The sequence below is a fragment of the Crocuta crocuta genome, unplaced genomic scaffold (genome assembly GCF_008692635.1).
Source record: "Crocuta crocuta isolate KB4526 unplaced genomic scaffold, BGI_CrCroc_1.0 scaffold119, whole genome shotgun sequence".
Taxonomy (NCBI): domain Eukaryota; kingdom Metazoa; phylum Chordata; class Mammalia; order Carnivora; family Hyaenidae; genus Crocuta; species Crocuta crocuta.
Window position 1 is genome coordinate 636,943 of NW_027551562.1, and position 27,849 is coordinate 664,791.

At 45.9% G+C, this 27,849-nt stretch overlaps 1 protein-coding gene across 3 annotated transcripts in view; it reads right to left on the reverse strand.

Annotated features, from left to right (window-relative positions):
- The window catches only part of ASAP1 (ArfGAP with SH3 domain, ankyrin repeat and PH domain 1), a 309,560-nt gene that overhangs the window by 58,671 nt on the left and 223,040 nt on the right, over positions 1-27,849 (reverse strand). For all 3 annotated transcript variants that reach the window (XM_077750030.1, XM_077750027.1, XM_077750029.1), the window contains exons 9-12: positions 20,488-20,563; positions 19,150-19,236; positions 14,021-14,121; positions 7,967-8,036 (exon numbers count right to left, since the gene is read on the reverse strand). In XM_077750030.1, the coding sequence (XP_077606156.1) occupies positions 7,967-8,036; positions 14,021-14,121; positions 19,150-19,236; positions 20,488-20,563 (334 nt within the window). The remainder of the gene's footprint in view (positions 1-7,966; positions 8,037-14,020; positions 14,122-19,149; positions 19,237-20,487; positions 20,564-27,849) is intronic.

Here is a 27,849-nt window from a genome sequence, read left to right on the forward strand (position 1 = left end):
GGTCATGATCTCGCGGTTCGTGGGTTCGAGCCCCGCATCGGGCTCTGTGCTGACAGCCAGCTCAGAGGCTGGAGCCTATTTCAGAGTCTGTGTCTCCCTCTCTCTCTGACCCTCCCCTGCTCACGCTGTCTGTCTCCTAGAAATAACTTAAAAAAAGAGAGGAGACAGGGGCAGAGGCGATGCCCACGGGGGGGGGGGCGGAGAACTGCATGTGGTGCTAAGGAACTCACATTCCTGCCTCAGTGGCGCGTGCAGTCTCCCGAATGAAGTCACTCCAGCAGCGAGCACTTCCGTCTGTACTTGGGGGCGTGGCTGGAGGAGGACGCCGAGAAGGTGAATTGGATGAGCAACGATGGGGGCCCAGGTACTAAGGGCCGGGGACTCCAGATACAGCTAAAAAGATGCACTATCCTGACAGCTACCTCCATAGGGTACACGTTCTCAGTCCAGGTGTCTGGATGGCGAGAGGACGAAGGACGCACCGTCCCCGCGGGGTCTGCTGCTGAGCAGTGTCTTTCACAAGCTGCACGCGCTTCTGTCCCCAGCAACAGTGCTGACGTGTGTCAGAACTGAAGGCTTTACGGCTCTGTTCCCTGAGACTCTGAGGCTTGTCCTTCTGCAGATTTTACTTTCATTACAAGGATGATATAAACTGAAGAAACAGCAGGGGACACAGTGCAAAGGGGAAACTGAACGTTACCTGTTAATTTCACGTTCATACCCAGAGATCATTGTTGACACACTGACTTTAACAAAGTGTGTGTGTGAGTGTGTGTGTGTGTGTGTGAGAGAGAGAGAGAGAGAGAGAGAGAGAGATGTCGGGGGTGAAAAAAAATCACAGGTTGGTTCAAGTTGTAAGTACTGTTTTGCAAACTGCTTTTTTCCTAATTAACAGTTTACACAGGTGTGTACATTTTATATGAGTTTTTCACTTGTGAAATGTTCCTGCTGGGACACGATCCAGGAGCAGAAGTGATGGAGACATTCTCCCTCTGACAGGACGCGCTGCCACTCACAGTGCAAAACAGCTGCTCAGCTAGGAAAAGTGTCAGAAACGTAAGCAGAGAGGGAGCAGTCGACTCTGATTAACGCTGCTGCACCTCCTGGAAGAAAACACACGCCGCACGCTGTCCTTGGTGTGGTGTGCACCGCGGTGAAACGTTTGCGCTATGAGGGCGAGGCTGCTGGTGCAGGCGTGTTTCTCTGCTAGCGGCAAACAGCTGCCCGTATCCAGAAATGAACTTACTTCCCTCCATCATCCCGCTGAACTGCTCTGCCTCACAGACAAGAAGTGAGTTATCAGCAACTACTTGGGGGAAATGCGCCTGACCCGGCCGGGCTGAGGCTGTCGTGTGACAGGAGGTGAGATAACGCAGCGCTCCTCACTTTCTGTGCTGACACCGGGTGACGGAGCTGTTCCGATCACTACGGTCCCTGCAAACGCGCTGCTTGATAAATATTTATGTAGACACCTACTCTGCCCTGGAGGGCACATATACTTGGTACGCAACAAATAAGCACAATAACCCCTGGCAGGACATTAGGTATATACACTGAACACCTCCGCCACAGAGAGATCTGATCTCTAAAATTTTAGTACGCCAAAACTACTGCTTTCTGGACAGTATTTTGGTCTATTTGGGGCAAGGTAACGATATTCATTTATGGGGCACCTATACTGCTAGGGACTTTCGTAAACTGTATTACTTAATTTTTGCAATAACTCTAATAGCTAGGGCCTGCTACTGTACCCGTTTTTCAGATGAGGCAACTGAGGGTCAGGAAGGGAAAAATAAAAACTGACCAATGTTTTATAGGGAGGAAAAAGCAAAGCTGAGATCTGAACAATTTCTTTCCCAGAGCGTTTCCCACCGACCACATGGTTTCCTTGTCAAGGCAAGCCCTTGGGGCATTTGGAGAACTTGTTTCCTGCTTTTTCTTTTCTGGTTCTTCCTACCCTGGAATGGCCAGTTCCCTCATTTCCCTCAAAATCACTCAGTACATCTGTTGAGAAATCCCACCCATTCCTGACATGTTCCATGTTCTGAAATTACCATCTTGTGGCTACAATCCTTCTGACAGCTTAGGGGAGAAGGTGATCATCTCACTGAGGTAATTACTGACGTAATTCCTCCTAGAGTCTGTAGGACTCTGGATTCCTCTAACCCTCCCAACCACTTACCCCTTGGTACTCCTTACCAGTTGAAAGACTGTCTGTGTGACGTATGTTTGAAAATCAGATATTCTTGAAAATCTCTTATTGTGGTAAAGATCCTGATGGTCTACTGTGCGTTAGGGCTGAGAACCACTGGATTCACTGGGCCCAGTGCAGCCTCCTCCCATCACCTCTAACAGTTCATTCAGATGGAAGCCAGAGGAATTTGCCTCTGAAATAAACTGTGCTGCCGCTGCTAATATATAATCTTGGGATTCAAATACAGTAAAAATTCCTATTCAGTATATTAGTTAGAAGCATAAACAACCTGTAAGATATAACCGGATAGGTTTCCAAACATGTTTCATGGAACTTGAACTTGGGAAGTCCTTTGGTAAACATCAATGTCTTTGGTTCTGCATTTGCAAAGTGGCAGAAGCCCATAAAGATATTCCACAGTGACCCCGAGTTTCAGAAACGGTGCTGCTTATTTTTTATGTCCACATAATATTATCTGCACCAGAACAACTGTGTTTCTTCTGCAGGTGACCATGACTACTGAGATTCAGCACCAGGGGTGCCTGGGTGGCTCAGTTGGTTAAACTTCCTGGTTTCGGTTCAGGTCGTGACTTCGCATTTGGTGGGACGGAGCCCTGTGTCAGGCTCAGTGCTGACAGTGGGAAGCAGGCTTGGGATTCTCTCTTCTCCCTCTCTCTGGGCCCCCTCCTCTCACACGCTTGCTCTCTCCCTCAAAATAAATAACTAAACTTAAAAAAGACTCAACAGCAGTGCTGGTGGGACTGGAGGCTGCATTTTGAACTTAATTTATGAAAGTCAGCTCTGGTCTGTAAAGAAAAGGGAAGGGGGTGAGGGTGCCGTGTCATAAGGGCAGCGGGGTGAGTTGCTGACTGCTCAGGTGAAGAAAAATGGCACCACCTGAAGCTGATGGAGGAGACACAGAATTATCAAATGGAGGAGAGAACAATTCCAAAAGAGAATTAAAATAATAAGTGGTTCAAGATGTTGTTACACATTTTTTAATGGTTCTCGCTTAACCGGAACTTCTGCTACATCAACTGTAGTTTTTAAGTTTCTTCTCGAATGCTCTTTTTTTTTTTTGTACCCGAACATAGACAGACACTCACGCTGGCTCATCTAGGGGGCCCTGCACATGCTCCGGGCTCAGGGCTGTGGGCTGCCCTCTTCCCTCTGCCCGGACTGCTCCCCTACTGCTTTACCCCTAACTGCTCAGAAAAGCCTTCCCTGGCCACACAAAGGCAGCTGCCCCCTCATTTTCTACCCTGGCATCCTGCTCCCTCCTCAGAGCTCTGAGCCCTGGGTCACTCGGAGCTCCAGGGGGGAGGAGGGTGGCCGCTAATTCATCAGGCCCCTCTAGCACCCACCCCAGTGGCTGCTTGGAATCAATGAAACAGTTTAATGAGCAAATTATTCCCGTGTTAACACTGGAGAAAATGAAGGCTCCAAAGGCTTAGGTCATGTATCCAAGGTCCTACGGCTTGTTTAGGGGTTGGAGGCCAGATCTCACAGGCTCCCAAGTCTGTCCTTTGACAAGTCAGTGTTGCCTCTAATCTCCCGGAGAAAGGAAAATACTCTCTTCTTGCAGTGGGGACAATATATGGCACCTGGTGGAATCGAGCATAGCCTCAGACGGCCGTAAGGGCCGATCACGGAGACCTGCTGTTCAGTCCTCCCCAAGGACGGGGGCGAGCCACTGGGCAGGCTGCCTCGCGCCTCCCAAAGGCCTCCCAGTGCACCTGCTATGCCCCCTGCCGCCGAATGAATGCAGAGTGCACTGATTCACAACCGTCCTTGGGAACTGTGTATCCCCAAAGCCCAAAGCAGGGAGAGAGACATCAAATTCGTAGCTCTGGTGATGCCGTCCCGGAAATGTCAGAGGTGCTGTTCACCTGTGACAGCTGAAGGGGACAGTACCTGAACCGACTTTGTAAAGCATCTCGAGATGTAAGGAGGTAGCAATACAGAAAAAAATTCCAGTAAGTCAGTTTTCAGTGAGGTGGTAACACGTTAGGGAAAAACAGTAATAGTAATAATAATAACTGACAGTTTTTTGAGCCTTAATTCTGCCCCACATCCTGTTCTAGATTAATCTTTACGCCCAACTATGACTTAGGGACTGCTAATAGCCCCATTTTATTTAGATGGGGAAAGCCCCCTAGCAATTCAGTGCCCCTTGGAATTCAAACCCAGGCAGAGTAGCTCCTGGACCCACTGCCGTCACCCCCCTCAGCTCCCCGAGACAGCGACAGTAACCACTAAGTTTATGAAAGGTCTAGCGTGGTCCACACTCCACAAAGCTTTAAATGCATCTGCTCCTTGAATTCTGTCAACACTGGAAGACACGTACTGTTATTACCGTATTTCACAGCTGAGGAGTAAACAAAAGCCACAGGCTGTGAGTCGCTGAAAGGGCATTTAAGTGCAGGGGGCCCCAGAAGGTTGTGCTCCCTAACCGCCCCCCTTAAAAAGTTCGGCCCACCGAGCCCCTTCTAAAGAGGCTCTGCCTGGTCCAGTTGCACTGGTTTCTCAGGCTCTTTGAGTAAAATACCAAACCTTCTTAGTGAACGTCTATCTGTGTGATATTTTATGAAAATACTTTCAGTGTTGGGTGACTCAGAAAAAGTGACTATAAACTTAATGACATGTTAGGGTGTTAATCATTAGAGCATCTGCAGGCATTTGAAAACCTGAGATTTAAAAAAATCAGTCTTCAGAGCTAGCAAGTTCACAGACGCTTTGTAATACCTGTATGATCAGGACCCCCCATCTCCCCCTTCCAGGGAACCTGGACATGTCTGCTCTAAGACCCTCTGATGGTTCAATGACGGGTTTCTTTCTCCAAAGAACTGTTTCTCAAGACACTTACGAAGGCATGACCAACAGGCTGGCATCTGAGGAAAGGCCGATCATGTGGTAGAAGAGCAGAGGCTTCAGGGTTTGAAAAGTGGTCCAGCTGTTTACAAATGGCATAATCCTAGGCCCGGGACCGAATTCTCCTGAGCCTCTGTTTCTCCTTCTATAAAATGCAGTGTCACCCGAAAATATTCACTGAACACTAACTGTACGTCAGGCAGTGTGCCGGGTACTGGGAGATCAAAGGTAAGACATAGTTCCACCTCCTAAGAACTTTGCAGACCAGTGAAAAGTGACGACGGTGGCATCTAAGTTGTAGGGAGAGCCTGGCATGTTCTAAGTGATCCATAAACAGCAGTCACCTTTCTTGTTTTAACCCACGATCTGAACTGTATGTGACACTGAGGTTAATAAATCCACCCAGGAAGGATTTCTGAGAAGCCAAACCTCTTACACTTCTGCAATTAAGTTTTTAGGATTATTAAAATAAAGCAATACTCCAACTATAATTCTTATATATTCTTTGATAATTTTTTAAATTACATACTAAGATGCTTAAAGTAAAAAGGACAAGGAAATAATTCAAATATATACAAGTTTATGTATAATAGTTTAGTGGCTAGATATAAGCTTCTTTATCCTTAAGGTTTGAGGCTGACTGAAATGTTTGCAATAGATTTCTTAGGATTGGTATTTTGAAATAAAAGCATTTTATACCTTGCTCAAAACATACTAGATGGCCCATAAATGGAAGCCACTATCAATACTACTATAATAATGAATTCAGAGATTCTCAGTGAATCTGACTCCCTTCGTGTCATAAACAAATAAAAAGTATGCCTTTGAACAGATACATGAAAAGCAACTGTAGTATATTTCACCTGAAGAATATTCTCTGGGGGTAGAGGAGCTTCCCGGGGCCTCTTCTGGCTTCTGTTTTTGCTCACATACTTGGTCCAATTCAGTCCCTTCCCTGGGACCCCCCTCAGCTCATAAAATCAGACAATAACAGTGTAGCTGATATGGTATTTGTTGTTGACTGGCAACAATCACATATGGTAACACACGGAAAGCACCTTCTACAACCTGGCTCATAGTGCTTACTTAGTGGTACCGGACATTCTTGTGACCATCAGAACTGCATCATAAAGTAACTGCATGGACTTAAATATGAGGTCAAAGCTCTCTCATTTGATGCCTATTCTAGCACCTGGAGTAGAGCAGAAGCTTCACGAAAGCTTGCCAAAGAAAGGAGGAGTAATTGTTAGCTTCAGTGATGATAACTAACTGATCTAAGGCCACCTGGAGGAGCTCCGGTATCAGGTGGACAGCCTGTCCCAACTGGCATGATAGTTCAAAAATCTCAGCGGGATTGTGGGAGGCTGAGGCCTCTGAGGGGTCACCCCGAGGGTTCTGCAAGGGACAAAGGACAGAGATAACGTAACTGCTCAAGTTCCATAAAGGCCAATGACCGTTAAGATGCATGGGATCTTCCAGCAGGAAGGGTGTGGCCACACGTATATAGTGATTACCTTCTGGGTACCAAGGTCTGTCGGGGGGGTGGGGGGGTGTCCTGCAGAAAGAGGAGTAGGACCTGGTAAGTGGCCCCGGGGAGTGAAGGGTCTAGCGGGATGATGGGGCCCTGCAGGAAGAGAGGCAGAACGCGAGGGGGCGCTAGCCGCAGTACTTGTCCACTACTAGCCAAGTCACTGTGCTTCTCTGGACCCTAGTTTCTTCATCTGCAGGGATGAAGGAATGGTCACTGTATGGGTTGTAGAAGGGATTAAGGGAAATAAATTTTAGGACGTGTCTGGCAGGAAGACGTGCTTATTAAGTGGTACTTCTTGTTCAACAGAGGAAAATCAGATCTCAAGTGTGAATAATGAAAACTTGCCAATGTAAGAAATTGCTCATCCCTCATTTTTACCATCCTGCTAGCAATTAACTGCTCATCATACACCCGAAGACGTCACTTGGCACGGACACTGAAGTTTCCCCGAGCCGCTCTCCAAGCTGGGACCGCTAGCTTTAGCTGCACTCACGTCTGTAAAGATTCTTGCTCTACTGTGAGGCTCCCAGTCCCACCCGATACATTTTCCATTCTAATCTTTGCGTCTTTAAGAAGAAGAAGCCATTTCTTGCTAGTTTTAAAAGAGGACAACAGTAATTACTTATTTTATGGTACATGTCCCGACTACCACTAAGATTGAACCTTTTTGACAGTATATTAATTCTGCCAAGACAAGACTTGCAGTTGAAAATGGGTGATACCAAACAAAAATTCTAGCTAGATTGTAAGTATCAACTCTAAGTATGCCATATATATATATATACATACAACTGACAATGATCTCAAGAGAAAACAGAATCTAAGTGTTAATAGCTTACTTTCTACTTTCCACTGAATTGTCTTTATTCCTAAAGAAAGGGGGGGGTCACAGGTGAGGCAATCTTATGATTTCGGTTTTATTTATACACATTTTAGCCCTTCACCATAATGATGGACTTTCTGAGTAATTTTAATAGTAACAAACAAAAAGATGAACATATCGTACACATTATTTCATTTCCTAATTATTATTTCATGCAAAGAACCCCTCTGTCATCTTTATAATTCAGGAAACTTCAGGTTTTTCAGAACCACCAATGAGATTTCCCCGAAGCTAAGATTACGAAATAACAGAATATTGAGGGAACCAGCACAGGAACCTAGAGGGGCAGGAGAATGAAGCAGGGGCCACAGGACAAGATGAGACCGATTCCTGCCGTGAAGGCACACCCCACACTGTCTGGCCCTGATGCATACATCACGCACCCCTGGGGGGGATTTCAGGGCTGGGTCCATCGCGTCTTTGCTTCCTGGTCCCCATGGCCAAAGGCCTCACAGGCGCAACATGGTAAATTAACAGGTGCACTTACCGTGGCATGTGAGATGGTCAGGATCCCATTCTTGACCGCACACTTCCTCCTCTGCCACACTTTCCGGAGCCTGGAGAGCGAGTCAAACACAATCTGATATAGTGGCTGGTTTACTCTGTGACGTGCAATTATGCCGTGTTATGTATGAATGCGACGATTGTTACAAAATCCTAACAACAAAGCAACCCCGAACCCAAACCCACATAACTCAGGAAACATTATTATCCCTGGTGGCAGGTAATTCAGACTAGGAGGCATAGACAAGGATGCTCATTATAGCACTGTTTTATTTTTCAATGTTTGTTTTTGAGAGAGAACGAGAGAGAGGGAGCGAGCGAGCGAGTGAGCACATGAGCAGGGGAGGGGCAGAGAGAGAGGGAGACATACAATCCAGAGGAGGCTCCAGGCTCTGAGCCATCAGCACAGAGCCCGACGTGGGGCTTGAACTCACAAACCATGAGATCATGACCTGAGTTGAAGTCGGACGCTCAACTGACGGAGTCACCCAGACATCCCTACAGCACTGTTTTTGATAGTCAAGTGGGAACAACAGAAATCTAATAGCAGAATGAATAAATGCATTTTAGTTACTTTCATATTATAGAGGATCAGGTAGGAATTTAAAAGGATCAAGTAACTATGTCTGTATTGACATACATTTCTAAAGCATACTATTGACTGAAAAGAGCAAGCTGTTTTAAAATAATTCAGGTATGATCTAGTAATGTTAAAATTTTTTTAAAATATCACATATAAAATGGGACCCTAAGTTTCTCAGGGTACATAAATATATGTACAAACATACAAAAGAAGGTCTGGAAAGAGGCACATTATACTGACCAAAGTACTCCTCTCTGGGAAGGAGGTCCAGACCTGTACTAGGGGTCACGCTAAAGAGTTGTTTTTTTCTTTTCTTTTTAAAAATATTTATTTATTTTTGAGGGACAGTGTGTGAGCAGGGGAGAGGCAGACACAGAATCTGAAGCAGGCTCCAGGCTCCAAGCTGTTGGCACAGAGCCCGATGCGAGATCATGACCTGAGCTGAAGTTAGACGCTTAGCCAACTGAGCCACCCAGGCGCCCCAAAAGAGTTTTTAACCGTATCCATGAATCTTCTGCAAGAAGGCTGTTTGAATCTATTGCTTCTGTAATTAAAATGAAATCTAAAGAAATTGAGAGAGTAACTCGACGTCTGCCAGGTAAGGAGGAGTGAGGGGCAGGGGCTGCCTCAGGACCCAGAGAAAGGAGCTCAGGCTCATGGATGAACATTTTTGGTCACTTGTACACCTCTCCTTCGGGCTGACACGTCTGCTCGGAAAAAGCCAAACAGAACTCATTCCAATTTGGCAGTTTTGCTTTTGGTGAAGCTCCAGATACAGGTGAGTCTCTGAGTGGCGACGTGCACCCGTGTGGGCAGGTACAGGTGTCCTAGTGAAGAGGAGTCCCACGAGGAAACAGAAACCTACAGGGAGCAGGGCTTCTCTGGGCTAGGACAAGGCTTCTATGGCCTTGGGTTGTCATGGAAACAGACAACATTAGAGGAGAGAACTGTAGATGCTCTTGGACATTTAAAGTAGTATCATCATGTGTTTCCTTTTCCTTCTTAAATGAGGCTTCTACGAAACCTGCCACAATATGAGTTTAAAACCAACTCCAAACACAGATACTGTTGTCTTGTTGTGTGTGTAACCACTGGTGCCATGGTTTAATACAAGGCAGCTTTGGAGAGGGAAATTATCTGACACCATCTGACCAAAAGTAAACTGAACACACTGCGCTCAGAGAGCCAGTATCTTCAGGGGGTAAATGCAGAACTACTGATGGATAAATTGCCCTCTGATTACAGTGACATCACCGACCAGGGGAATGGCCAATGAGGTGACATCTGTCACACGGTCATAACTGCGTTCGGTGACTATAGCCAATGTTGTCACTAGTCTGGCATCCTACCTCAGCCTTGTAAAAGCCTCCTGAATCAGGGGCGTATTCCTTGGACTCACTAAGCCCAAACAGCTGTCATCCTTTTTTAGCAACATATTTTAAAGTATCAACCAACCAACCTAAAGAACAGTCAACCATGAAGAAATTGTCCTGCCTCAGTTTACTCATTTTATTTAATAAAACCTTAATTCATTAGTTTTCTTAATGTATAGTAAGGAAACACAAAACCAAACACAAAATTGAGTTCTTCTGCATTAGTAATAAAGCCAGGGAAAGTAACACCAAGGCATTAACCTTCAGGCTAATAGGAATTGATCACATGGTGCTCCAGCCAGAGGGGAGCAAAATCAAGTCAATCTGTGGACAGCCCCAACTCTGTGAACATTTTGAGAGCTTTAACTGGAGATTTCCATGGAATGGCCTCCATGCCCACGCTTTCCCCTTTCTGTACAGAAAGCTTTAAGAATGCTTGCCTGTGAAGCTCCTGAATGGGCGTACCACAGACTTCTACCATCTAACCAGGGAGCATCATACAGGATCCAAGTTACATCGTTCCCAAACCTCAGAGTTCCAGAAAGGGAATTTTCTATGAGAAGGTGGTCTAGTATCGCCAAACAAGTTCCAACTCTGAGACTCAATTATGTGGGCTTCAATGCCAGCACCATCCGCCACCAGCCACTGGGCTTTGCTCACGTTACTAACCTTGTGGAGGCTTGCTGGCCTTCCTCTGAGTCATGAATATAATAATGCCCATCCTCTACAACTATTGTGACAAAATATATGTAGAACAGCTACTCCTTTGCCTCTCAATAAATGCCTTTGGATCCAAAGTTTTAAAATTACTTAAAAAAATTTTTTAAAGTGTTTTTTAAGTTGTATAACAATCCTTTAAGTAACAAGGAGTATTCCAGAACTGGAGTCAGAATTTACTAAAGCAAAAGATCCTTTGGAGACAATCACATGACCCCTCAGTAGTCACTGTCAGCAAGTGAGTCTGTCTTTGTGCAAGCATTGCAATTCTCTCCCCTTCCACAGCCAGAGCTGACAGGCCCCTCTGGCTTATCATTATTTACCCCCCGCAGCCTGTGCAATGACAGGAGGCTGGCCCACCTCTCGTGTGCCGATTACCTTCCAGCATCTGGCCGACTGCCCGAGACACCAGAGTCCTTGATAAATGTGTGTGAAACAAGTGTACAAAGGAAGGAGGCCAGAAGAATGGGGGAGTCAGGCATGTGAGTGGATGACAGCCGATGCCCTCTAGGAACTAGGAAGGGGGATATACCCCAGCATTAACTCAGAAGAGCCTCGTTAGAAGTTGGGCTCTTGGGGCGCCTGGGTGGCTTAGTCGGTTAAGCGTCCGACTTTCGCTTAGGTCATGATCTCGCGGTTCGTGGGTTCGAGCCCCGCGTCGGGCTCTGTGCTGACTGCCAGCTCAGAGCCTGGAGCCTGTTTCAGAGTCTGTGACTCCCTCACTCTCTGACCCTCCCCTGCTCACGCTCTCTCTCTCTCTCTCCTAGAAATAAATAAAACATTAAAAAAAAAGTTAAAAAAAAAAAAAAGAAGTTGGGCTCTTGTAGGATCTCCATTACTTCCTTCCTCTGAAGGAGCAGCCTTCCTAACAGAAGGTGTTGAATGGGCTGAATGACAGGCACCTGGCGGTGTCTGGCAGGCACACAGCACACACTTACAGGGGGACGCTTTCCCTGAACATTTCAGGTTTGAACCAAACAACAACTACGCAAAGACTCTGTTGAGCTTTCTCAACAGGTAGAAATTAGCCATGTCACTTAGAAACAGGTCAAGAAACAGGCACAGGTCAAGGAAACCCTCACGCCTTTAGGCAAGTAATGTTAAACTACAGAAGTAATAAATTTTTGTCCACTACATACCATGCCGTTGAGGCTACAATTTGATCACTGTGTCTGTTAAGAAGAAGCCAGCTTAAAACTGTGATTTGAGTAACTAGCGTGTCTTTTCTTCTTTTAAAATGTGCATGATTTAATAGTCAACATTCACTGGCTTTCTACAAAGAGCAAGGTGCTGCACTACGTGCTGGGATGTTTTTCTTTCTTTCTTTCTTTTTTAATGTTTTATTTATTTCTAGGAGAGAGAGAGACAGCGTGAGCAGGGGAGGGTCAGAGAGAGGGAGGGAGTAACAGACTGAAACAGGCTCCAGGCTCTGAGCTGGCAGTCAGCACAGAGCCCGACGCGGGGCTCGAGCCCACGAACCACGAGATCATGACCCAAGCAAAAGTCAGATGCTTAACCGACTAAGCCACCCAGGCGACCCAGGGATGTTTTTCTTTCTTTACCGCCGCCGTATCTGCAATTCCTGGGGGGCCTACCCTCATCATCCAGACTTTGACCTTCTTCCCCCTCTGGGGCTGTTCCCTGAATTCCCGTCACCTCTGACCTGGCCTCCTGTTTCTGCTCTTACATCCTACAGAGCTGTGCTCAGCCCAGCAGCCAGAGGGCCTTTCAAACGAGCCAGATTTTGGCATTCCTCTGCTTAAAACCCTCCAAAATACTCCCATCTTCACTCAGTGGCTTCCAAAGCCCTCCTGGCTTGGTGTTCTGTCCCCTCACTGTGTCTCCTGTGACCCCAGCTTCTCACTCTGTCCTCGCTACGCCAAACTCTGTGTGCATCACAAGAGGAAGTGTGCTCCTGGCCACCCCCTCCCCCAGATCTCTGTGGAGGATCCCCTCACTTCCTTCAAGTCTTTGCTTAAACACCTCCTCACGAAGTCTTCCCTGACTACCCGTACACTGCAAGGGCCACCCCTACACACGTCCAGGCCCTGCCTTGCTTCATCTTTCTCCATAGTACTTGTGACCATCTGACCTCCCATATACTTCCTTCTTCCTGGTCTGTTTCCTGACTTAGAATGTAAGCTCTAAAAGGCTAAAGACTTTCTCACTTTAGTGTTTATTTCTGAGAGAGAGGGAGGGAGAGAGAGAGCAGAGGCAGAGAGAAAGCAGGGGCAGAGGATCCGAAGTGGGCTCTGTGCTGACAGCAGAGAGCCCGATGCGGGGCTCAAACTCATGAACCGTGAGATCATGAGTTGAGCCCAAGTCAGATGCCTTACTGACTGAGCCACCCAGGTGCCCCCTTTCTTACTTTTCTTGTTCAATGCCATATTTCCAAATGTCTCTTCCAGTGCTTGACATATACTCAAATGCCAAAAGACATTAGTTGGATGTCTCAGTAGAATGATAAGCCAAAGTGACAGTGATCAAAAATTTAGGGCTGTAATTTACAGAAGTAATGGCTGAAATTTTAACAAAAAAATGTATATGTCTTAGATAAAAATCAAGGAGTGCATATCTACAAGCAATCAGAAAACAAGAGCCTTTCTTCAAAAAGAAAGGCAGTTAGTGTAAGTGAATAATTAAGGTTCTGCTCATGTACTGACTGTGAAGCAGAATCGCCGCTCAAGCAATGCGAAGGCGGCCAGCGCGGCAGGGCCCGGGGGAGACAGCACGAGGCTAGGCTGGAGACAAAGGCAGAGGGGAGGCCCTCCCTGCGTTCCGAGCGGGGGAATGACCGGATGTGCTTTCTGTCTCGTAAAGGCCACTCTAAATGCCGTGCAGGGACCCACTGGAGAAGAGGGAGGGGCCGCAGGCCAGTCAGCGGGTGACCAAAACAGTTCAGGAGACAGCAGCGGCTCCTCTGAGGACAGGGCAGAGAGACGGCAAGGAAGGCAGGAGGTCTTGTAGTTACACTGGCCGTGACGTGGCAGAAGGAGAGGAGTCAAGGTGACTCTCGGGGCTGGGGTTTGGGCGGCCAGGCAGGCGCTCCAGGAGAGAAAAGGGCAACGGATAAAAGCGGAGAGGTGGGCGGGTATGAGGTCCGCAGCCGCTCAGCACCTGCTTCTCCCTAAAATGGCACATCTGTCACAAGTCATAGGTGACATTTAGGGACTGCGGGACAACGCCTGCTTCTTCTGAAGCCAGTAGGTTAAATCGCCTGAGCAAGACCGGTGGGAGAAAGGTCTGAAGCTCGTGCACTGGGAAGGTCTGAAGGGTGTTCTCCTAGCTGGGGGGTGGGAAGGGGTCCCTAGGTCACTAGCACCCAGGAAGGGCGCGAGGGGCCTCCAGGAGGGCTTCTACGTACCCATCACTTTTCTTCAGCAGGTAGCCCTTCTTCTCGCTGCCGTAGTCCTTATTGCCCTGGAGCTGATGCATGCTGTACCCTCCCTGCCGGCTCTGGGAGTCCTGGGGAGGAGAAGCCACAGATCAAACCGGTGCTGGGAACACTTCGCGAATGCTTCACTCTATTCTGCCGCTGGGCCTCTGTCCATGGGCCTGGGGGCGAAGAGAACTCCCAGAACTTTAAGGGCTGTCAGGTCCTTGCCTCTACTTCAGAGGAAACTGGGCAGGGAAACAAGCAGCAGCGTCCCGGGCAAGCCTGCGGCGGAGCAGGCGGCTGGGTGCAGAGCCTCCGTTTCTAGTTCAGACCCCGCCGTTTCCAGCTCGCGCTAGACCCGTTCACGCGGGCAGCGTGGGAAGGCAGGGAAACTGAGGCAGCTCCCGCATGGCATGCAACCTGAGTGAGTTCTTCCTCACGTGCGCCTCTTCTCTTTCACATGTTCTGCCAAAATGCCCACCATAAGGCAGTTCTGGTTCTGTAACTAACAGGGACTCTGTAAAATAGGCTGTCAAGCACGCTTTTAATTAAAAAAAAGGGGATTTTCTGGCCATGAAAAGTGGATGATGTGGGAAAAGGGTGACCGAGACCAGCAGAACAAGACAGAGGCAAACCAGCCTGATCTAATACCAGTACTCTGCTGATACCTCCCCCTCGTTTCTAAAGACTGCGTGACCAGACAGTCATTCCGCTCTGAAAATGGAAGAGATAAACCCACAAGGCTGAGCTGCAGAATGCGCACATGGGGTTTAGACACAGAAGCAGGACAATACAATCTCACAGAAAGTGTTGACTTACTCTCCTAGACTTCGATCAGGAAGGGCAAAGGCAACAGAGAAAAAAGGCAGAACATTTGAAAACATAGTTAATTTCATTGATAGTCATTGCTCTTTTAAAAAAGCATACAGACAGTCATAAGCACTTTTTAATCACATAGAGAAAACACCACCGGAAAGATAATTAACACCAGAGCACAGCACCTTCAGAATCATGATAAACCTCAGGTGAAGGGACAATTAAACATCCTATGCTTGTCCTATATTTGTTTTACTTTGGGTTATTGGAGTCAGACAGAAAAAACCTGCATGAAAGAACACGAGGTACACATCTCACCAAGATAAATCCACACCTCAGTGAATCCCACATTACGTGAGAAAACCTAAAAAGAACTAAAAATTGTAGAAGGGTTCTTTTTTAGTTTTCCAAGCAGAGAACATAATAAAAATAGCCAGTTCAGAAGTAACACTTGAAGAACCAGAAAGCGGACGTAGCCGCTGGTTATTTACTGATGGCCTGTATACGAGATACCCTGAAGTCAGGATGGCCTCTCTCTGGCATTCGGGGTCCTTTTGGACCAATAGTATGTGCTCCGTGGATTCAAATTAAGGTTAGTAAGAGCTGAGAGAACCTCTCTAGGACCATGAGGCTATTCCACATGGGAGGAGTTCTGTGTTCAAAAGCATGTCCTGAATACCTAAACAGGAAGGCACTGAGGACCCTGGGTGGGGCACACCCCGTGCCCCTGGGGTGGGTGCTCATACACTGACCACATGCTGTGCTGCTCCCTCCTGAAGGTAACTAGGTGCTGAATGCACACTTTATTGGGTAAACAGACTCACCCTGAAGAGGTTACAAACTCTAGTCATTTTTTTAATCTGAGTCATTTCTTGGTCTGAAAAGATTCCTTCCGGCTGAAACATCTAACGGGACATATTCAATCACCTGAGGGAGGGGTGGGGGAGTGGACTGGGGTCTAGGACTGTCTTCTGAAATTCTTCTATATGTTTATTTTTAATCAGGGCCCACAGCCTTGCACTCATAGTAACTTTTTAATGTTACTGAAATCTGAAATCTCCCTGCATAAAAATTCTCATGAAAAGAATAACTCCCTTCCTTTGAATGCTGTCCACTGAGCTAAGGGGCCCTTTGCCCATGGAACTGCTAGTCTGTCCAAATGCTTTCCAACTATGTAGCCCTGTCAGCAAGTTCATTAATCCTTAAAATAAAACAAGTTTTAAAAATAAGAGTACTTTTCTTAAGCAAGGATTTGGATGCTAATAACTTAAGAAAAATAATTCTAAATTTGCCTCTAAGACATTCCCTACATACATTACTAGACTAAATAAACTTTACATTCTGAATAACGACCTGAGTGAGCTTTGCTCTCCATTGGGCAAATATGCTTTTATAGGTGAATAAAGTGGCTGATCTCCAGGCTCTGACCTCAGAAGCCTCTCCCATTAGGCCGAGCAGAAAGGAAGCCATTCGTTTCAGAAGTCCAGCCTGGGCAAGCCTACATTAACTACTAATGAGTTCTAAGACTTAAGGAAGTCCCACAAACGATAATTTCTGCACTCTGACAAATGAGGGCCATTTAGCTTGCATTGCAGGGTGTCTAGATAAATGAAAAGAGGATTTTCTTTTTTTAAGAAAACAAATCGTGGAGCATTCACACTAGTAATAGTTAACAAAGCAAGACACAATGGAAGGAATGAAACAGGTCCTGAATCTTTTGACAGCATAAAAAAAATCAACGTGTATTCAGGAAAGAGAAATACGAGTGAGAAATCTATTCGGACAAAAAACACAAAACCAAACTTAAACACAATGAACTTCAAACCTTGGGGAAATTCCACAATGGGAGCCAAGAAATGGAAACTGTAGAATGAAACTATGGTGTTACTTTTTTTAGTTCAATTTTCTATTCTCTATTAGCAGGTACAGACAAATCATCTGACTTTCTTATTAGAAAACTGTATTAACATATAAAATGCATTATTATGGAGTCAAGTCTCAAATCTTTTTAGACTGCAAGCGATTACTGATTAATTTAATGGGGTTTCAGATGCTTCTGGTATCCAACCTAAAACTAACCTCTACTACCGAAACTTCAAGTCTCTCGTGGAAGGGATACATGGAGTGGGCCACGGTTCCCTTCTGTTTCACCTTAGTAAATACTTACTGAGTAGCTTTTGGGTGCCAGATACTGTGGAGAGTATCTGAGCCAAACACAGAATGTGTCAAACACCTTGCAAACCACACTATCATGGGCTAGTGAGAGAGACTCAAAATGCTGGAATTTTGGGAAAGGTTTATGGATGTCATTATTAAAAATAAGATATTTTCAACTCTAAACATAGTTATGGAGCAAACAGTTCTCTTGGGAAGTTAGACTATTATAAAAACTCAAGATAATTAACTTCATAGAACATGTGCCAGAAGTCAGTGAAGAATTTCACTTCTGACAAGAAAAAACAAGTCCACCAAAAATCTGGGGATCCTATTTACAGCTCAGATTCTTGGAGCTTCCTTTCAGAGAGTCAAGTAAGAACCTGGTGGGGGTGAAGAGGTTAAATAATTTGCTGGGTGCTTTTAATTTCTTAGGTCATTTATCAGGTCAGATCTACACTCTTCTCGAATAGTAGCGCTACAGAGAGAACTCGACGGTGGATGGTCCTCCTTTCTTATTTGAGTCGTTAAAAATCATTACATTCTTATTACTTAGTTGGCAATGCGAGATGATAGCAGCATGAGAATGGGGCAGGTGCTGTGACAGATCAATCTTACTTGTAAAATACTCTGGACGTGGTGCTAATGGACACTCATCATTTATTAATTTGGAGCGGCGTTAAATCAAACCAGGTGCATTTCATCATGTACACACTCCTTTGGCTTCTTTGAACTTTGGTCTTTAGCTACCGTGAGCAGAATACATCAATCTCTTTGCTAAGTCTAAGAGGGACTGCGATAGTCCATCCCCGGCCCCCACACCTCCCAAGAAAGCTCCCATGTACAGGAAGGAGTAATACTATACAACAAAGCAAAGGTAGGAAGTGGCTAAGGGCATTTTGGTAAATACAAAACCTCACAGTTTTCTCAACAGCAATCTACCTCTTACGCCTCCTCCACTTAGGTCTTTCTATTGCTTTGACACAGAGAAATCCTTCAAGGAGACTACGTCTCCTGGGATTTGTATGCCAGTAATAAGCACCTTCAGAAGAGGCCTGGAAACACAGGGCAGGTGCTGGCTGAAGACAACATGGGTACACGGCTCACACGCAGCTTCCTGCACTGATGCCCATTTCCCCAGGCTGGCAGGTGCCCAGGGTTACAGGCTGCGGACTTCTCTCACCTGATGAAACCCCAGAGGGCGACATTCACTCAGTAAAGAGAACCTTCGGGGCTGCTTTCACGGATTAGTGTTGCTTCCACGTTCAGGGGCGCTGCCTTTTGTTTTGGACTCATGAACCCCTTCAGAAACTTTAGGAATGTACAGTCGGTTTGCCCTTGTGAGGTGATATCACGAGCAGATGACAATATAAAAAATGCTACATGTGATTATTAAATATTGCATTGAGAAATTGCACTTAAATTCAGTGCATAATAATTTCATAATATAAGCAGGCACATTTTAACTCTCCCCTAGCTAAGGAATGGTGCTCACTACCTAGTTTACCCTCAGCATGAAGTCCACACCCTGCTGTGTGCGTCCAAGGTTGTCCATGATCAGGCCTGGGTTTCTACCTCGGAAACCCCATCTCTCAATTTTCCACCCTCCTTGCCCCCAAGTGTCTGCAGCCTGCTGGCGTGCCAGGCAGTGTGCAACTCGGAGTCCCCTCCTGCTGACCCACCACCCCGCAGCGGATCTCTTACGGCATTAATCCTGCTTTGCGTAGGACTCCTGGTTCGTACAGCTGGCCTGCTCTCTATTATAGGAATCTGCGTCAGCCTCCCCTGGCTGTCCAGAAAGGACAGAGATGATCGAGACGGGATGGCGGTGTGCACTTCACCCCGAGAGGATGCAGCGCTTCTGAGCTACACGTCTTCAAAGCCGGAATGGCAAACCTAGCGGCTATGGAGTTGCAGCCTGGGCGTTAAGCACATCTTTTGTATAAGGAAGGCAAGGAAATAAGGCACAGCTGTTACGCGGGCCATGCAGTGGGGATACACTTGTGTCTTCGAGCTCACGTGTCCCCACAACCACGGTGGCAGGAGGCGCTGACATGCCCGCTTTGCAGATCAGGAAACACGCAAAGGCCGTCGCAGGCCACCTCACTTATACTGGTAACCCTGCTGGAAACATCTAGATCACCTACTTCTTTCTGATCAAGTTGAAGAGAGGATTTTATTAAGTCTCGGAGTGCGGTTAGCTGTTTCTTTTCTTCATCCTGGGTCTGTTTTATCTGTGACAGAAAAACATGACTTTTATCGCGTGTCCTTAATACATTTATGAGCAGAACTTAATTCATCCAAATATACACCAGTCATTAAACAGTTTAATCATAGAGTTGATTTCCTCATTAAAGCCTTTGACACGAAGTCACTTTTTCTATGAAAGGCAGAGTCTTCTCGTTTTATGGAAGTACCAGTGAGTTTTAAAATAAGTGCATCTGCACCATGCTTTCTTAAGTATTCTCTGGGCAAGACGATTAAATCTGAAGTACTGTTTCAAACAAAGTTAAGAAATAACATTGAGTCACTTGCTTCTGGTTTTTCAAAGGGTGGGAACAGAATACCAGGATGTGATTAAATGGGCCAGAAGAAAATGGCAAAAAGGACCAGAACCCAATGGGCTAATGTATACATGAAAGTTACCCTTTGCCGGAGGGTAAGGAACTGGTGATGCTTTTTTTAATCAGCTGGAACTTAACTGCAACCATGTTAACGATTAAAAGACAATCGCAGGGGCATCTGGGTGGCTCAGTTGGTTAGGCATCTGACTTCGGCTCACATCATGATCTCATGGTTTGTGGGTTCGAGCCCCGTGTTGGGCTCTGGGCTGTCAGCTCAGAGCCTGGATCCTCCTTCAGATTCTATGCCTCCCTCTCTCTCTCTGCCCCTCCCTAGCTCGTGCTCTGTCTCTCTCTCTCAAAAATAAACATTAAAAAAAAAAAGAATCAAAAAATATGGTCGTACTCATAAAATATATGTTTAAAATTATTCAGTGCCTAGTGGTTTATGGGGAACAAACTGGTCATTTCTACTCCTGCATTTAGTTTTTTTCTCAAAGAAGTTTTTGTGATTTTACCATAAAAGTAAAAGCTAGATATCAGATGAAAGAGAAAATAGAGAATAAGCAAGTAAAAAAAAAAAAAAAAATCCTAAGCATGCCTACTGCGAGAGAGTCTTAAGTTCTGTCCTTCCAGGGGCAAAACATTCTGCCACACAGACTGCAGGACACTTGCGTATGGCGCTGCTTCTGGACCCCGAATGGAGATCCATCCAGAACCACTGCTTACACATCTCTGCTCTTCCCGGGCCCCACAAACTTTAGGCTATTTGACCACTGAGGACTTTGGAGTTAAACTGTTAGGTTTATACAGACACATCACTTACTCTTGCTTCTTTAAAGTTCTTCTCATAGAGAATTCAAATTTCCTGATATTTAGCTACAAAAACAACTTAAAGTGCACATGTTTTATAAAAATACTTACATTATATAAATCAGCAGCCAGTTTTTCAATGTACTGTTTCAATTTGTCAGCCGTTTTCAAGCCATCTTGAAAGAAACTATGATAGAGAACACCAGAGATTTACCACAAGTATAAAAAAGAAATAAACCCTAGTTACCTGAAAAATCGAAATATATTTACTCTTTTCCCACATAGTTAAGCAATTTTTTGAAAAGCTTATTTATTCTTTGAAAGAGAGGAGGGAGAGAGAGCACAAGATGGGGAGGGTCNACACTGTCAGTGCAGAGACTGACATGGGCTCGATCTCATAAACTGTGAGATCATGACCTGTGCCAAAATCGAGTCACACACTTAGCCAACTGAGCCACCCACACTCCCCTACAGAAAACACTTATAAGTGAATTTCAGTGTTTTATAAAGATGCACCAAAAGACAGATCACAGGCACCATCTGACGCATGCTAGCAGCTATCACGTAGACACTGCGAATTACAGCCATGGTCTCAACACAGTGATTCATGTGCCTTCCTGTCTGTCCACAGAACCATTCCTTCTGGTTGTGCCATATTTGTATGTGAAAGAGAGAGACACACACATTAACCAGTGGAATAACATGAGGTTGAATTAGATGTTCTAAGGAGAAAAGGGACTTTTCAGGAAACAAAGGCCCCAGGAAAGCTGGCCATCTTTCAGTTCCCCAAAGACCACTGGGCGCATGCTTGAAACCCAGAAGCTGGGTTGACAGTATCTGACCATGTGCACAAGGAGACTGTACCCCACACCCTGAGTCATAACCAGCACGGACACGTGCCGCGCATTTGCGAGCTCAGTAGGCTGTGCGTTCTGGCTGTTGTTTCAACGACTCCCCACAAAAACCTTAACGAGTTCACGAGCACTTCAATCTCCTCTCCCTTTCAGAGAGTAAACTGAGGCACAGGCTGAGCACCTGACTTGCTCACACAACTAGTCAAGTGGCAAGACTGGGATTCGGGGCCAGGTTCCGATTCCGACGCCCTTGCCGGTGACTACCAAGTGAAGAGATTTCTTCTTGTCTGATGCCTCCACTGAGGAGTGCCACTCGTTCCGGTGTTTAGAATTTTCTTTTCCTTCGTGGAGGCTTCTCTACCCCTGCCCCACAGCAGGTTACTTCTCCCTATGCTTCATCTGTTGCTGTCTCCCCACCAAAGAATGAGGTCCTTGAGAATGAAAACTTTCATCTCTGGATTGCACTGGGCCCAATATCAAGCAGATGCTCAGTGAGTGACTGCGTAAGAATGCAAGAAGTTTTAGGGCCCATCTTGGGATGGAGATATACATATAGATAGATATAGATATACACATTTAAATATGTACACTTGATGGTAACAATACATCTGTATCAGAACTGGACTCCCAACAGTGATACCAAAAACTACATGTTCCAAAAAATTTTAAGGTTGACCTCTTCAGCTGAGAACCCTTACTAAAAATAAGGAAAGGAAATACTATCTTCAGAAGGCCTTCGGCAACAGGAATGGGAGAGAGGAGAGCTTTCCAGATAACTGTTTAACTGGAGTCCTCCATGTAAATTCTCTTCTCCCATTTGGCTGCACCACCACTGCCTGTCAGGATGAAAGTTAAACTTCTTGGTACAGAATAGAATAAAATTTATGTCCTGGCCCCTGAATATCTTCCTGGTTTTATCTCCTACCTCTTTCCTTTAAAAGATATGAATTCTAGCCATGCTACATTTTTTTCCAACTGCTGCCCTGGCCTTTCCGTATGCTGTTCCCTTGCTGAAATGCCCTTCCCCACTATACGTCTACTGTGCTCAGCTCAGTTGCTGCCTCCCACAGCGGCTTTCCCGTGTGTCGTCTGTCCAGGGGAAGGCATCTTCCAGCACGGGCTGTGCCCAGGCCTCATGCTAGCCCTAGAGGAGCCGGTGGCCGTGCTCTGTCCAGGGCAGACCATTCACGAACATCAACCAGAACCAGCCTCATCTACAGGCAGGGAAAAATGTCTGTCAAGGAGGCATTAACCTTGTATGGCCACAAAGTATATCACAGCAAAACCAGTTCTGATCTCGGATACTTGGGTAGTTTCTGGAGAAAGTGTGTGAAGGCAGAACACATTGGGGTACGGTGGATGCTGTCAGAACTCCTTACGACAGAGAAACCAAGAGCCTTAGGGTCCAAGGATTATCGCCTAGAATCTGCTGGAGGATTTCCTAGGGGTGGGACCCTGGCGAGTCACTTCACCTCTGCTCATGTGACCTGTATTCGGTGGGGCGGGAAACACACACAACACGTGTGAAATCCCTCCGCAGAGCGCTGCGAAGTGAGGCCGTGCTCAGCATGTTAGCTTTCCTTCCTGGAGCTGCGTGGGTTTATCATGAGTTGTGTCCTTCCCAGGCAGACACAGATTTGTTGTGGACACGTTTGTAAAATTGTCTCATTGTCACTTTCAACACTCTCTTTTTATTTTTTAAGGTGAGTTTAAATGACAATGCTGTAGATTGGGTTTTGAAATGGGGTAGCCACTAGCAGCTAATTTAAATAAAGTTCAAGAAATTTAAAATTCAGTTCCTGAAGTCTCAGTAGCCACACGGGGCCAGTGGGTACCATGCTGGACCGTAAAGAATATCACCATTTCCATGATGGCAGAAAGTTCTACCGGACAAACTGGAAAAGCAAACTCAGCTTTGAAAAGCACATGGGGATATTACAGAAGACTCACATTTTAAGGAGCGGGAGGACACTGTTTCAGTCTGAGATGGCACAGTTGACAATGAGATGATAGTTACCGGCAGTGGAGGCAAGTGGGAGGGGGACAAATCCCTGCTACTTCTAAGGCTGAAGAATGACCCCAACGAGTCCGTTTTTCTGCACTTGGCTTCTTCAGAACATTACGGACAGAGACCCAGAAAAATCAATATAATGAGCAACCATCTTAATCTACACTAGGACCCAATTTTTATAAGTAAATCAGACACATAAACTCAGTAATCTGAGTGAGATTATAGGTTTTCTCTTTTGTTAAATTCATTTTCTAATTATTTTCTAAAAAAGATCAGATCTTAGGCAAAACAAAATTACAGAAACAAACCGACATTTAGTCTGGAAGAAGGCTGAGCTGAGCCCCTCGCAGAAATTTAGTTGAGGGCTGACTTCCGCTTTTTGGTGAGAAAGCGGAGCCGGCTGCAGGGGATGGGCAGTGGGGGGTACAGAATGGTCCCGACACTGGTAACACAGCCATCAGTAGGCAACGGCCCACGTGCTATCTACTGTCCCCTCTGCTCTGTGTCTCAGCTACGAGCTAGGCGGGACTCAGAATCACAGTCACACATCACCTGTGACGACACTGCACTGCGGACAGCTGGCTTCTCGTCCCGTTCCCTTCCTCCAGTTCAGATCATTCTGGTTTCCTGGAAACACGTGAACTTTGGAGGGAAAAGCGCATCAGATTCTGGCTCTAAATCCCACGGTACGTAAAACCTTGGGTGGGTTACTGATCCTTCTGAAAATGAGTGTGATCGTCTCCAAAGGTGGGACATTTTCTGGCTTCCAGGAGCACCGGATGAACTACTACAGATAAAAGTGTTTTGTTAATTGGAAAATGAAGTCCAAATGTCAGTTCTGATTACCTGCCACTCAACTTAAACCTGTGAGCGAGCCTTCCCCGTAGAGGGCGAAATTACCTCTCTGACATCCCACTTGTCCCTTGGCCACTTTCTCTGAAAATTACTGAAATATAATGAGATCTCTGGAAAATAGATGATGATTAACAGTAATAATAATAATGGCAGCTGGCACATAATTATTTACTCTGTGCCAGTCACTCACTATTATGCATAATTAAGTATCCCCTTTAAGTCTCATTAGAGGCCAACAAAATAATTATTATTATTAACCTATAACAGACAAGGTAACTGAGGCCCAGAGAGGTCAAGCTGCTTAACTAACTAGGGTCATCTAGTCATTAAGTGCAGAGTTGGGATTAGAGTGTAAGTTTTCCTATCTCTGGAGCACAGGGTAGTTAAAGAAATGAGGCCGATCTGGGTCTAAACCCTGGCTCTCCGCTGAGTAACAGCAGAATCTGAATCCTTGCGCCTCCCTGTCCTTCTACAGGAAAAGGAGATAATCTCATGTACCTTGGCGAGTTCTTGTAAGCACTGCGATACTGCTGTTAGAATGCCAGGCACAGAGAAACAGTTCTATACGTGATGGTCACAGGCCAGCAAAACGAGCCTCATTATTTCTCTGACCTTAGGGACACAGCTGCATGGGCTCCACTTCTTAAATAAGCAGCTTGAAAGAAACAGGACCACAGTTTAACGACACAGAGTGCAGGAAAGTATAAGATGCCAAGTGACAAGTCAGAAGAACCCCCACATTTACACTGACAGGCTGTGACACACCCATCACCGCGGGGTGCGAACTCATCAACACTGAACATAGTCCCCCGTCCCCCAGGCAGAACACCCCCCCCTCAGGGCCAGGCGGGGTCTTCTCTATCCTGAGAAAGTTGCTACAAACTTCACTTCTTATTCTGCATCTTCTGTCCCAAGGGAGACACTATGTTCTCTCTGCTTTTAATTTAATTTAATTTAAAAGAGAGACCGGAGCATCTCCCTGCTCAGCTTAGAAAGAGGTGTGGCATGTGGCCAAAGGCTGAAATGCTCAGAGACTGTAATATTATTTTCAAAAGAAGTTAGGATGTCCTGTAGTTTCAAAGAGAGTATGGTTCTCTAAAACAAATCAAATTATAAAACAAGTTAAAAAAGTAAAGTGAGGGGCGCCTGGGTGGCTCAGTTGGTTGAGCGTCCGACTTCAGCTCAGGTCATGATCTCACACTCGTGAGTTCGAGCCCCGCGTCAGGCTCTGTGCTGACAGCTCAGAGCCTGGAGCCTGCTTTGGATTCTGTGTATCCCCCTCTCTCTGCCCCTCCCTCACTTGCACTCTGTTTCTCTCACTCTCTCTCAAAATAAATAAACATAATTAAAAAAAATTTTTTTTAAATAATAAAAAAGTAAAGTGACTTCTTGAACACATCAACTGTCAGTCTCTCCTGAAATCTTATTTCCAAGCTTCAGGCACTGACTTCCCGCTGTCCGGGGTGACATTTTCTCCTAGAGACATTCCTTGTGTGTCCTGAGGTACTGAAGAAACTTAATTAGTGTCAGTACTGATTAACTGCAAATACATCTTGACAGCTCAGATGAAAGAGCGAGCTGAGAGTGATATCCTGGGCTTCCATAGAAAGATGCTTTGGAACAGAGCTGTCTAGACCCAAATCCAGGCTTACCAAATTCGGATTTGTGACAACTGAAAGCATGGGCTCTGGAGTTACAGAGACTTGGGTTCAGGACCTAATTATAAGTTCCCTGAGGTCATGGGTCTTTGTTTTTGCATTGTTGCTGTTTTCTGCATTAAAAAAAAAAAAGAGATAAAATTCATGCACAATGAAATTTACCATTTCAACATGTACAAGTTAGTAGTTTTTAGTATATCTGTGACGTGGTGCAAATATCACCACCACCCAAGTCCAGAACCTGTCCATCACCCCAAAAAGAAAACCTGCTCCTATGAGCAGTGATTCTCAATTCTTCCTTTCCCCGGCAAACAATAATCCGCGTTCTGTCTCAGTGGACATGTCTTCCTGGACATTTCCTTGAAATGGAATCACACGATGTGTGGCCTTCCACATCTGGCTTCTTCCACTTGAATAATGTGGGGGCTGGTCCTCCGTGTCGTACGGTGTACGGGGATCTGTAACCCTTGAGGGAGCTTCCTGGGTGGGATCTGAAACTGGCCCCTGTAATCGGAGGGCAGGGAGAGGGCCGAGGCAGCAGCCACTCCAGGCTGGCAGCGAAGGGAGCTTATGGTCCAATGTTGTCTCCGGAGGCAGCAAGATGCTCGGATCCCGGGACCTGCCTCCAAGTCTCGGGAGTTTATAAAGAGGCCCTAACTGTGTCTTCCACAGCACAGCACCATCTCAAGGCAGCCTCTGGGAGCGGGAAAGGCCTGTAGGAAAGCCACATTCCGAGGACAGGGGAGGGGGGAGGAGCCTCTGAATGTCTGGGTCCAGCTCGCCGGCCAGTCACCAGTCATATCCCTTTGGTGACGTGTCCCAACGTGGTTTACAATACGCCATTCTCCCACGCAGCTGAGTAAGGCCCCATTGCGTGCTCTACTGTATCTCGTCCGTCCATTAGCTGATGGATATTTGGGTGTTTCCACGCTTTGGCTATTGTGAATAATGATGCCATAAACGTACAGGAACCGATTTTTGCTTAAATACTTGCTTTTAATTCTCTTGGATATACGCCCAGGCGTGGGATGGCGATGCCTGTAATTCTAGGATTAACTTTTGGAGGCACCATCAAGCTGTCTCCCGAAGCAGTTGCGCCAACTTACATTTCACTCAGCGATGCACTGAGGGCTCCAGTTTCTCTCCATTCTCGCCAAGACCTATTTTCCACTTTGTTGCTTCTCTTGTATTTTAAACAGTGCCAGCCTAGTGGGTACGGGGTGGTATCTCCGTGTGGTTTTAATGTGTATTTTCCCCAGTGACTGAGATGTTGAGGCTTTTTTCTTGTGCTTTTGGCTACTGTGTATCTCTTTTGGAGAAATGGCTCTTCAAATTCTGTGCCCATGTTTAAACTGGGTTATCTTTCTGTCGCGGAGCTGTAAGAGTTCTTTATATACTATGGATACTAGACCCTTATCAGAGAAGTGACTCGGAACTGCTTTCCTCCCGTTCTGTGGGTTGCCTTTTCACTTTCTTAACAGTGCCTGTTCGCTCACATTGGACCTTTTAAAGTCCAATTTATCTATTTTTTTCCTTTGGTTTCTTTTTCTTTGTCCATTTTGACACCTGTTTACTGAGCATCTAGTGAAAGAGTGAATGTGCCTCTGGGCAAGTTACTCATCCTTCCTGAGCTACACTTTCCCCACTGCTCTTGATAAAGGTTAGCTATTATTACTTTTAAACTAAGGATACTAGAACAGTGTAAGTGCTTGTGATCCTACAGAGAGATCGTAATGATACTTGCCAGGTGGGAAAAGGAGTGAGTAACAGAATAATAGGTTTGTCCTGAAAGCAGCATGTTCCCCACAATGCTCGTGTCTGAAAATGAGGAGTGATCGGTGTGGGTGAGCAGAAGTGGCTAGCAAAAAGTCCAAAGCTCTTCCTTCCTGCTCCCTTTGTTTTTTCATTATAGCAGCTGCATCCCCACCAGGGTGCTGGGACTAAACAAGGTGTCGCCAGAGCAAATTCACTCTTGGGCACCACCTGACTTTACACGGAACATCATACTGGGAGGGATACTTAGAATATGAAATCACTCTCTCAGTTAAGTAGAGACATTTTACAACTCTATTATATATGTATTAAGAGGTCTTGA